The 13,348-nt window shown below is 39.5% G+C and overlaps 1 protein-coding gene across 1 annotated transcript in view; it reads left to right on the top strand.

The window, feature by feature from the left end:
- Positions 1-13,348, top strand: part of gstcd (glutathione S-transferase, C-terminal domain containing) — a 144,163-nt gene that overhangs the window by 33,837 nt on the left and 96,978 nt on the right. The window contains 1 exon segment of the mRNA XM_046876495.1: positions 1,722-1,815. Within this exon segment, the coding sequence (XP_046732451.1) occupies positions 1,722-1,815 (94 nt within the window).

Genomic DNA, 13,348 nt, shown 5'->3' with positions numbered 1-13,348 from the left:
GTGACAAAGTAAGGGAGGCGAGATTGACATGGTTTGGACATGTGCAGAGTAAGGACATGAGTTATATTGGTAGAAGAATGTTGAGGAGGGAGCCACCAGGTAGGAGGAAAAGAGGAAGACCAAGGAGGAGGTTCATGGATGTGGTGAGGGAAGACATGCAGGTAGTTGGTGTGAAAGAGGCAGATGTAGAGGACAGGGGGGGTATGGAGACGGATGATCCGCTGTGGTGACCCCTAATGGGAGCAGCCGAAAGAAGAAGAAGAAGAAGAATTATGCAAAAAAATAAATAAATAAATAAAAAGGTTTAAAAGGCTTCCCTGTGTGCTGAAAAAACATTTATGTTAATCGCCAAGGTGACTTGTGATGAACGTTTGGTTCAGCCCAGCGTGCTGCCACTGGATAGGGTTCTCTTCAGTTGGAGGTCACTCTGTACAGCTGGGGATGGTTTCGCATCAACAACCTGGAGATCCATTAAATTACAAAGCAACACAAGATCTTTTGTTGACATTAACTACGGTCCAAATCCATCCTCAGTCTACTACAATGGCTCAGGACCACAGGTTGCATTTATTTACCACTACACACCTCAACAACGATGAATTGTATCGAATGAACATTCGGTTTAAACTCAAGACCTTCCGATGAGAAGTCCAGCATGTGAGTTACAGCTTCCCCTGATTGGGTTCCAATCCCAATTTCTGACCCAATCAGTAGGAACCTGATGTGATGATCTGTTTTTGTGCATTCTGAAATGCTTTTCTTTTCACCAGACTTGTAACGAGTGATTATTTGAGCCAATACTCAAACCAGGCGTCAGGACCAACAACGTCGTCAAAGTCATCAAGACTTTTTTTTTTCCTTTTACTTTTTTTTTTTCCTATTATTATTATTATTATTGCGGGTGCAGTCAGTGTTTCAATTCATCCCTATAGTGTTTAATAGGGTTGAGGTCAGAGCTCTAAAACGGACCACTCAAGATCTTCCATTTCAACCCATGAAAAATTGCATTTTCATGAAGCTGGCTTTGTGCACAGGGGCATTGTCATGCTGGAACAGGTTTTAGGTTTTGCCTCTTTTTTTGTGGTTACAGTTCAAGGAAGAACCACATATGGCTGGAAACGTCAGGTGTTTCAATACTTTTATTCAAATAGTGTAGCAATATGTTACTTTCACTACTGTTGTGTTTCAGTTGGTCATGAAATGAAACAGTTTATGATCACCAAGAGCATGTGGGCAGAGTGGGCATCTAATTAGCAGCAGTTAATTTGTGCTAGTAGCAGTGTTGCATAGGTAAGACAGGGAAATAATTAATAATAAATGTTTGAATTCGTGTATTGCAGTTTTTAAAGTATAAAAGCTTAAGAACTGTGTTTTAAACTGTGTTGGCCGACGTTTTGACGTTATGAAGCGCTATGAAATAAAGAGCATAGATAATTGGGAGTAATTTTATATAAATTCATAGGCAAAAATGACTGTTATAGTGATATTAAAACGTAAGTCAGTGATTCTGATAGCATGTAGGCCAGCTGAGAAGGCCTTGCTAGCCCTGACTAGCTGGCCTGCCTCTTGCGAACCCACTCTAATGGAACAGACTAAAGAATAGGAATGTATGAATGAAAAAATAAAGCAGTGATGCAGACATGATGGTGATTCCTCTCATACCATTTTTTTGTATGTTTTTTTTTCTGTAAGTAACTTCTCTTTTTCTCTGTATTCCTCAGGAGCACGGCATTGAGGCCATCTTCTCCCCACACCCCTGTCCAGCATGGACCCTTGACTGGGAGAGTCTGCCTGCTGCCGTCAACCCCACCGAAGGTAGGCAATGAAGTGTCTGTGTGCACACATGTCTTAGTTCCTACATCCGTGTATGTTTTCGTGTGCACCTGTGTGTTTGTGTGCGAACCAGATCTCATTAAAATGTAATGGAGCACCTGAACTTCGCAGGTGTTTGCATAAAACATCACTCGGCATTCCTCTGCGATTTTCAATCACCTGCAAACTGTTTCCTTTTTCTTCAAGCTTTCCTTCGAAACGCTAACAAATCATGACAGCATACGTGGTTTTTCAACTTCACACAGGTACAAGACGCTCCTTAATACTTTTGAAAGCCTTGGTTGTGTACTCCCGTTGGAAATCCGTTAACTTGTGTAGCACAATCAGAAACAAACAGCTTTAGTGGGAAGAAACCTTGAAACTCTGGGATAGCGGTGCGAGACACACAGTATATGGATTTAGCTCTGCATCAACATCGATGGAGTGTTTAATCGATTAGTATGAATGCTTTAGAAAATCTTTTGCATTGAGGTATGGATCTATACAGTGTTTCTCCACACAGACTTTTGTATAAGTGCAAGTTGAAGATGACATTTGTACCACCATTTTCTTCCATAACCTGTACATGAACAATGGACAACATTAATCAGTACTGAATTCCGACACTGCATCTAGAACATTTAAACCTCCAAACAAACCAAGACTACCGACTGTGCACTTGAAACAACTGTGAGTTGGTGCATGGAATAAATGAACAAAGTTTTTTTGTGTGCATACGATTCATATGTGCATTTTGACAGCCAATTCCACACAATTCCACATTTGCTTGTATAATGACCTCCACTATCCTGGAAAGATGTAGTTGCAGTCAGCATTCCCATTCATTTAAAAGGTGTTTAATAAGGTTTAGGTCAAAACTCCAGCAGGCCAGTCAGGCGCTTCCTATCCAAACCATGTAAACCATCTTCATGCAGGCTTTGTGCACAGGTGCATTGTAATAGTGGAACAGTTTTGTGTCTCTTAGTTCTAATGTGTAAATGTATCACCAAAATAACACCTTATAAATTTCAGTTAGAAAATTGCCTGTGATTGTGTAATTGATCAACTGATCAAAAAGTATTACCACCTTTATAAAAGCTCAATTTTCAGCAGCTTCGGATGTCTGTAGCATTCAGATGTGTGTTAACACAATGCCAATGGGAAAAGACATCAGTAATGACCTTAGAGAAGCGATTGATTCTGCCAATTAATCTGGGCACGGGTTTAAGGCCATTGTCGATAAATATAAATTCCATCATTGTACAGTGTGGAAGATTATTTCGCAAGTGGGAAACATGCAAGGCTGTGGAGTGGACGTTTCTAGCAAATTCCCCCCAAGGTGAGACTGGTGCAATGTTTAGAGAAATTGCAAAAAAAAAAAACAAAGTTTACAACGCAGACTCTACAGGCATCAATTAACATGTTAAATGTGTAAGTTCACGACGGTACAGTTAGAAAAAGACTGAACAAGTATGGTTTGTTTGGAAAGGCTGCCAGGAGAAAGCCTCTTTTCTCTAAAAAGAACATGGCATAGATTTGCAAAATTGCAAACCACAAGGCTCCTGGAACAGTGTTCTCTTTTTCTGTTTTGGCTGGATTTTTGTAAAAAAGTTTACATATGTCATGTGGTGGTGTTTGTCTAAGAAAAATTCTAAGATAAGGACCAACTGAATTTTATGATGTCCTTATAAGTAAAACTATAGGATTCAAAGAGGGTATACTCTCATTATACATATGTAAGCCTATGCGTTTATCATATTAAAAATCCATATTCCCAAACATCAATTTAAACAATACTGATTCAAGTAATGCAATTATACAATTAAAACTGAAGAAAATGCTTTTAATAATTATTTGTAAAAACTTAAAAAATAACTATTTCTGGTGAGGAAAAAATGAGGACATTTAGACATTTATTCCCACTTAAAATGGCTAAAATCACACACAGGTGTATCACATCAGGAAGACATAATTAGAACATCGTTACTCAGCTATTTAAAGGAGGCTTGCCCTATTTAAACCTCAGACATTTAGTTTGGTGCGCTCCTGAATGAGCTGTGAGAGCGAGAGTGAACACAATGGTGAGATCGGAAGAGCTGTCTGAGGCCTTCAAAAAGAAGATTGTAGCAGCTTATGAGTCCGGTAAGGGATTTAAAAAGATCTCAAAAGAATTTGAAATCAACCATTCCACTGTCCGGAAAAAAGTCTACAAGTGGAGGACATTGAAAACAACTGCCAACATGCAAGTTTACCCCGAGAGCAGACCGCAAAATGCTAAAAGTAATCACCAAAAGCTCATCACTGTACCCACAGCAGGCCAAGTCAAAGCCCAGATCTTCCCATTGAGATGCTGAATCCCATTGAGATGCTGTGGGGTGACTTGAAACCAGATGGACATCCAAGAAAACCCCTCAAACATCTCCCAGCTGAAAACATTTTCTGGGTTGAGGAGTGGAGCACACTTTCTTTAGACCGTGTCTTAGACGTTCTTAATTAATTAATTTATTTATATATGCCGTATTTTCCGGACTATAAGCCGCTACTTTTTCCCACTCTTTGAACTCCGCGGCTTAAACAATGAAGCGGCTAATTTATGGATTTTTCCTGGGTTTTTCCCAGTTTCACAAGTTCATGCCCCATAACATTAGACCAATTAAATTGCAGAACGGGTTCAGGTGAACCAGTGAAATTCTTTATATTAAATCAGATGCGCTCCCACTGAATCGGGCGGCACCATATCATAAATATGGATGATGTTCCTCTGATGTTTCACCTGCCGCTCACTCGGACTGTCTACAGGAAATGCGAATCATTCTTCACGCTGAAAACAACCGGGCATGAAAAAACGCACTTCACCTGTGTTTTGAGCTGCACGGCATCGATAGAAAAGCTTCACCGATGGTGATTTTTAAACGCACTACGATGCCAAAAGTAAAACTCTCGAGAGAAATTGTTGTGAAAGGAAGGAGGAAAACAGTGAACAATGACTTTCTTGGTAGGCTACTTTTTAGATACTAGTCGTGTAACAGACACTGTCTTTCGTTAAAGCCCGTGTAAAGTTCATTAGTTTCAGTGTAGACGGCTTATAGACATGTGCGGCTTATTTATGTTCAAAATAAAAATCTTTGTCAAATTCTGTGGTTGCGGCTTATATTTGGGTGCGCTTAATAGTCCGAAAATTACGGTGTATATATATATATATATATATCAGCAGTGGCAGATAATTTTGTTGCTCTATAAGGAAATGCAAAGAGAACAAAAAACCCTAGAATATCCCTAGAAGATCAAAGCATCCGAGTATCGACTGATTCTCGATGCTGATCCGGTACATGCTGAGCCAACCGTCTGCATGCTTTGGAAACACCACAGGCTAAAAGGCAGTGAATCTGAAACCATTCTTGTGTTTGTGTGCATAATGCGAGCCGCAGGACTACGCTTCAGCGAGAAGCCGAGTCGTAATTAAAACCCTAAAGCGGTAGCCATTGCAGTAGAGAAACATCATAAAGGATAAATGTGTATGGTATGAATACAAGATAAGAGAGCTGAAGCGCTTCATAGAAATCAGTTTACTTTCATCGAAATCAGTGTAGATTTGGGAGGCTGGGGGATAATGCATGAGCGGTTGCATGTGTCATTTACGAAAGTGTCATACAGCAGTGAAGTGGGCGCTCATGATGAATCAGTTCCATTTAAAAATCAGAGCCTACGCACCAGTCCCTGATGTAAAGACATAATGTATCATGTGCATATGACACACACACACACAACCACACATATACAGTATTTACATAGTTGTCAGTTAGGCAAAGTAGGAAACAGAAAAGAAATTAAAAGATTCTATTTTAACGAAATAGCAATTCAATGAAATAAAAAGTTAACGCTTTTAACAATGGACATGATCCTAAAACAGTTTTACAGAAATATATAGATTCAAAACACTGCAGAGCAGTTAAACACTGTGAAACATTGAACAAAAGACATTACATTGTAACGTTGTGTTTTACAGTATATGTTGCATGAAAAAGGCTTAGCGTTTCTTACATCCAAAATTGTAATTATTTATTTATTTAGTAGCAGACTTCGATATAATTTGTCGAGTTGTTTTAGGCTTTTCTAGAAGTATTTTCTAGCTATGGCAAAACCACGGAACATGCCTCCCACACTAGTGTTGAAGTCTTCACCAAATGAAGAAGGAATATTTTTCTTTGCAATCAACATTACTATTTACAGGTGAGGGCTGCAACAACTAATCGATAATAATCGGTAATGAATGCAGTTATCGAACAGTTGGGCTGCTCAAGGTACGAGTTAACGTGACGGCAAGGTAACAAAGCCACGGAGAGTACAGGGTCAATTGGCAGCAGGAAAAAGTGCGCATCCCATGTCTTCCAAGTTCTGGTGCAACTCGCGAGCATCAGGTGATGGATTTGTAAAACATTGTACTTAAGTAGACATATCTGAGTTTGATGGTTTATATACAGTTGCAGGCCGTGCATTTAACATCTAGGCCTTAAGTGTATGCAAAAGAAAAATAAACAAAACAAACACAAAAATAGCCTGCAGTGCTCACAGTCACAGTGACTGCTGAAATCTGATTGGATAGAAACTGTAACCGAAACACATTTGATGGTGCATCAGCAGGACACCTAAGAGAAACGCTAGGAAATGAAGATAATAGACTGCTGGGAATAATTTCATACATATTCATAGACAAAAAAATATAAAATGTAAGTTAATGATTCTAAATTTAGGCCAGCAGAGAAGACCTTGCTGGTCCAGACAAGCCACCACTGATATAGTATTGAATAGTACTTCAAAGATAAGTAGTAGCTTTGATCAAATTTAGATTTTAATTCATTACAGTGCTAAAAGTCAGAGCGTGATATACACAGCCAGAGTTCCAGCAGATGTGTGTTTTACTCTGTCGATGTTGTTGCATTGTTTCTGCTGCTGAAGTCACGACAGTGGATGTGGGTGTGTGTGAACGCTAGAGCCTGGGGCTCTGGATCCTTCCACATCACACAGGCAGCAGCTGTTCTGCTTCGGCACCACACAGTAACACACACACACACCGCCGCCAGATAGAAGGCACACTGCTGAGCGATAAAACCGTTCCAGTGGCAGCATGAAGAAAATAGGCAGTTGCTCTGTGAACCAAATTGAGGCACACAGAACTAATAAGACGTAATAAAATAACGAGTCACGCTGACAATCCTAGTGTTAATTTCATTGTTTTATTGTAATCTCTGTCGTTCGATTTAAATGTCCATTAAATAGAATCACTAATTATACAGCAATAATATTTGCAAAATGGTCTTATGGGGGGGGAAATGGTCAATTTACCTCCTGATTATTGTTGTCATTATGGTTGTTTTCATTGCTGTCATTAGCGTTCTTCGTATTGCTCTTTATTCTTCTGTAATCACCGAGCGACTGTTCTTTTTGACAGTTTCCTTACACGCTACATGAATCCGAAGAATAAAAACGCAATCAGGTCGGCGCGGGGAACCCAGCCGAGATCTCGGTTTGAGACGCTGCCCGCTCTGGATTGGTCACGACAGCAGGTGCTTTTGCGTCACCACGATTATCATTTCAGAAGCAGATCCCGCTGTAGATACCGGAGGAAAAGGAGGTATTGGGGCCAGTGGGCGTGAAAATGTTTCCTGCAAGTTAGCACCGAGAAGAGCGATAAAGAAGTGGTAAAAAAAGAAAATATAGGAACCTATAGCGCTAGATATAGAGCTAGGTGTCTGATGACTTCAGAGTTACCTGCTGATTTTAAATTAGAGCAGATTTGAATTTGAGAGCATTGCACACATTCATATTATTGAATCTTTCTGCAAATACGGTGTCCCAAATACAGTCTTGCAGTATATTTTCTTTTATATCAGACACCAATACTTTTCAGCTTCACTGCCCAGTGGGTTAGATGAAAAAAAATGTTTTCTATAGAGCCAAAGCTTGAAAGCTACAGATGATGATAATATAGCGAAGTATAACCATTTTCACATGAATAAAACAGCCGCGGCTTTCCTTTGTCGTTCCTTTCGAATAAAGAACTTGAAAGAGCAGCGACTTTTGTTGGGAGTGGAGAGTCTTATCTTGTATGCTCTTGCCAGGCGAAGTCATCAAGAGTATTTCTTCTCCGGTCTGACAGTCCGCATTATATGGGGATGGATTTTAGTGCACAGACTGATCACAGTGTGAAAAATCCCAATGTGACACTCAGATATGAGCAAATGACAGACTGTCATTACATAAAGCACATGGGTACTAATGTTGGTGTCAAGAAGTGCAGGGTTCAGAGCTATTTACATGTTCGAGTCTGAAGTTTTTGATAATATCCATGATGATGCAAAGGCACACTAATGTTTAAGAGCAGTGTCAAATGATGTATTTTCCAATATCTTTGAATCATTGGTCCAAAATTTGTAATAATTGTGACCTCATTAGCTATACAGTTAATACCTGACACCTGACTAATATTATGTCGTTCCCCTAGGACTTCTGCTGTGGTATCTGGCACCAAGATATCAGTTGAAGGTTCTTTAAGTTCAATAAGTTGCTACTGTAGGTTTAGAATCAATTGACTTGTTTTTTCAGCACATCCCACAGATTCTCAATCAGATTGAGATATGGGCAATTCGAAAGCCGATTCACCACCTTGAACTCTGTCATGTTCCTCACACCATATCTGAACAATTTCCTGCAGTGTCACAGGGATCACTATCCTGCTGAAAGAGACCATACATTTGGGAATGTCATTACTATTAAGGCATGTCACTTAGTCTGTACTGTGTGTTTGACAACTTTGTATTGTAACTCGCATTCTTTTCAAATTTTTTATTTTATTTTATTTTTTTTGTGTGTGCAATTTGCGCTACATAAACTCTTCCGTGATATCGGACCAGATGGGCTAGCCCACTTGCATCGATTAATCTTGGGCAGCCATTACTCTGTTGCCAATTCAGCGGTCGGATCACTTACAGTAGGTAACAGCCACTGCATACTATGAACAACTCGGTAAGACTTGTCATCATCAAGATGGTCTAACCATTACATTTGTCAGTCACTCAGATTTCCCTTTTTTCCACTTCCAATGCATCAACTGCAAGAACTGTTGTTCACTTGTTGCATAATTTATTACACTCTATGGCATATGTGACTGTACTGATGTATTCAACATTATTTACTTCACCTGGTTCCTGGTTTTAATGTTATTGCTGATCACTGTATTGTACAGTGGATAGTTATGCTAAATTGCCTCTAGGTCAGTAGCAGCTTATGACCAAAGATTTTGTTGTGATATGGTGATATTAATATCAAGTTGACATTCTTTTACGATAAACAAACCTTGTAATAGCCAGCTGAGATTCAAGAACTTTGTCTTCAGTGTGGCAGTGAGATACCTGCCCCAAAGGGCCTTTATCTGGGGTTTTTACCCAAGTCAAGTTTATTTCTATAGCGCTTTTCACAACAGACATTGTCTCAAAGCAGCTTTACAGAATTTAACACTTTAGGTGAATGGTGTGTATTTACCCCTGATGAGCAGCCGTGGCGACTGTGGCAAGGAAAAACTCCCTTAGATGTTATGAAGAAAAAACCTTGAGAGGAACCAGACTCAAACGGGGAACCCATCCTCACCTGGGTGATATCAAGAGTGTGATCATAAATCTTTAAACAATACAGAACACTGGAGAGTGAGAACTAACATGAGCACTGGAGTATAAGATTATGAGTAATGTTCTTTCTACAGTCTCATACAGTCATTTGAGATTATGGATCCAGGAGCTACTGAGCAACTCATAAAATAGCACAACATTTGCGATCATCACAGATCCAACACCAGCTTCTCCATGCCAGAGCTTTTAAGCACTCCAGGAGGTCCAGTGTCCAAACTCCACATGAGGTGGGATCCAATTGGCACTGGTACGTCTCTAGATGGTTCGGGATGTTTGCGGGGTCGACATCTATTCCTTTAAAGGCCCACTAATGCAATTATTTACACACAAATTTCTATTATCGAATTTACTTTATCTAATTTATATCACTGAGCAGTTAAGTGTGAAGGCCACAGTGGCAACTTGGTAGATTTTGAACTCATGACTTCTAGTCCTTTAAGCGTTTTAACCACTGAGCTACCACATTCCTATAATTATAACTCAATGGAAGCTATAATAATCTCAACCACATTATTTCTAAATAACAACACATGCTCCATAACCCCGACTCTAAAGCTGATACTCTGCCAGCATTAGAGTGTATAGGCATGTCTGCTGCTGTATTATGTGTATACATTAGTCTCATTTTTCAGTGACTGCAACACCCTGTCCATTCAGAGAATGTACAGCAGAGATGCAATATTCTTTTCAGCTTTTCTTTTCATCATTTCCCACGCAGATCTATGTCCAATTCCCGCAGACATCCGTCTGCCACTTGTATAACAGATCCCATAGCCTTTTCTGACACTCGGAAACCTGCTGTACACCAAAATCAGACATTAAACAATGAGTACTTTCACAGATATTTCAAAATAAACAGCTGCTAGTCAGCAAATCCAGTACACCTACACACAGGAAAACATGTTGTGTTTGTGTTTTAGTGTTTGCCAGGTTCCTGAAAGGTTGAACTAGTGGGTGTCACCGGTCTGAGCGCTGTACCTGGGGACTCAATTTTATACCGTTATCATTGTACCTGATGCTTTTTGTCCGTTTATGTAATGAAAACTCGCTCTAAGCATTTGTTGCATTTGCTTTACTTCATTTGTTTTTTGTTTTTTTTTTCCTTGTCAGGCACTTTTGTTTGGGCTTCTGTTCTTTCCCTGTGATTGGTGTTTTATCTGATAGTGTTCAACTGTTCCGTGTTTCATCTTTGATTCGCCCGTCTGCTTATGCCCTGTCTTTTCATACTGCCTTCGCAAAGGTAATATGCTTTAGAATGTATTGGAACAGTTTCCTATGTTTAGGTTTCTTTATCTTTATTTGCTGTATGTAGTTTCTGGTTTTGTCTTGTGTGTGTATCTCATATTTCCGATTGTTTATATTTCACACGGCCTTGCTTTGCTTTTACTCCCACTTGGATTGTCAAAGCTGATTTCCGGATTTATCTTGTTTATGCACTTTCACTTGACCTTTGTTAACACGTGACCTCTCCAGTAAATATGTTGATATTTGCAAAATGATTTTAGGGTTATTTGATGTGAAATGTTTTATATTAGTAATGAGCAGCAATAGCGGAGGTGCAGTAATGGGATGATGGTAGCTTAGTGAAGGTCATGAGTTCAAATCCCAGCCACAGCACTCCTGGGCCTCTGAGCAAGATGTATGAATGAGATAAATGTAAGTCGCTATTGATAAAGGCGTTTGCCAAATGTTGTAAATGTAAATGCGGCAAATTTCGAAAGTGTTGCTAAAGGACCCAAGTTGTACTTCGGTACACAAAAAACACCATAAATCTACACTAGAGCAACTTAAAACTAAGTAGGACATAAGCAGACCTATAAACAAATACATAAAGTGCATTTTTGTGACCCGCATGTGCAATAAACCCAACATAAGAACAATATCAAAATGTCTAATAAGTGAGAGATGCAGAGACAGGAGTGGAGAACGTTTTGTCAATCTCCTGTGGAAGCATGTAAAGCATCAAAAACCTTTTCCTGCGTTTAACAGCCATGATCGACTGAATCCGTGATTATAGATACCACCGTGGATCAACACAAGCCCAATCGACATCAAGCATTTTGCTCTCTTCATCTCCAGTTTTCCATTTTTTCCACCGGACAGCTTTGTTGGTCTTGACAACTCTGGGTCTGTTTTGAAAATGAAAAAGGTTTTACTAATGAGACAATTGGAGAACCTCACCTCGTAGCATTTTTCCAGACTGAAGCTCTCCAACAGCATGATGTTAAATTCAGTAGTCGTTTGAGGCCAGCAGGTGGGAGGGTTTGAACTCCTGCTTGCATCATTATCGCTTTTCTTTCTCTTTATTCAGTGGAAATGATTTGAAATGGCCCCTGTTTTGCTGCTTATTGTTTCAATGATGAATATATGCCTTTTCAAACCGTATCGTTTCGAATTCGAAATAAATATCGACGGTTTCAATGGATATTGATTGTCGAGTCAAGTGGGCTTTTATTGTCATTCCAACCATATACAGTGCAGTACACAGTGAAACGAAACAATGTTCTCCCAGGACCAAGGTGCTTCAGCAAACAACATAAATGAATAAGGAACTACAAAAAACTTGTAATTAACAACATAAAGTGCACATGTGCAACATTTTGTGCGAAAAAAAAAGCAAAAAACAACCTAAGATAAGGACAACAAACAGCATTTTTTTGTGCAACCAGTATAGGTGTGTGTGTGTGTGTGTGTGTGTCAGTCCAGTCCCTTTACGTTCGGAAGTCTGATGGCTTGTGGAAAGAAACCGTTACAGACTGGACGCAAGTGATCGAATACTTCTGTACTTTTTTTTTCCCGATCTCAGGACAGTAAAGAGTGTGTTGGAGGTGTGTGTGTGTGTAAGATCATCCACAATGCTGGTGGCTTTACAGATGCAGTGTGTGGTCTATGAAAAAGAAAAGAAAGACCCGATGATTTTCTCAGCCGTTTTTACTTTTTTGCTGTAGGGTCTTGCGAAACGATCTGAGGTGATGCAGCTTCTCAGGATGCTCTCGATGGTCCCTCTGTAAAATGTTTGGTGAAAGCTCCTTAGTTTTTTCAGGAAGTAGAAACGCTGATGGGCTTTCCTTGTTAAAATATGTTGATGTTTAGCTGTGTTCATAGTGGTCAACAATGCTGATCTGGTCATTCGAGAACAGTTTGAGCAGAATGAATGTAACTGTTTGAACACTGTTCAATTACATCAGTGCTTCTCAATTATTTTCTGTTGCGCCCTCCCTAGGAAGAAGCAAACATTTCGCTTCCCCCAACTCTCCGCCGCGACTGTAAATAGTATCATTTGTCTATAAAATTGTTATAAGTACACCTCTGCATAACATTGTATCCTTATTAACATTAAAGAAAACAATAAAAGAAAAAAGAAAGAAATAAAGATCAACTTACAACAAGGAATAACTTTATTAACATTGTTTTTTTGTCTTAAGGATTAAAGTGCATCAATTTGCCTGAAATTAAAAAAACAATTTTAATCCTTATTTAAACTGCAAAAATTTTTTGATCATTTGATACTGAAAAATATTATATGATGCTAACAGTGCTCGCTGGTTTACTGAAGTTGCATTCACAAATCAGGACGATTGTTGCCAAACTCAAGCGGCTTATCAGCGTGATTGGGGTGTAATGTCTTTAAGTGACGCCCTTATTTATTTGGCTTCATGCTGTCCGCTGCCAACATTTTTAGACCCAGTAAACATACCGGTCTTTCCTCGTCTCCCACCGTAGTCACAGTCAAGCCAAGCGGTACATGCGCTTCATCATATTTCCTCGTCTTAGCTTTCGGGAGACTTACGTTTGTCTCATTATCTCCGTCTCTCTCCGCCTTTCTTTTCATGCCTGGTAAATATTTTTCCATT

Source organism: Silurus meridionalis, chromosome 2 (assembly GCF_014805685.1).
Source record: "Silurus meridionalis isolate SWU-2019-XX chromosome 2, ASM1480568v1, whole genome shotgun sequence".
NCBI classification, from domain to species: domain Eukaryota; kingdom Metazoa; phylum Chordata; class Actinopteri; order Siluriformes; family Siluridae; genus Silurus; species Silurus meridionalis.
This window is presented reverse-complemented; position numbering and strand designations above follow the sequence as displayed.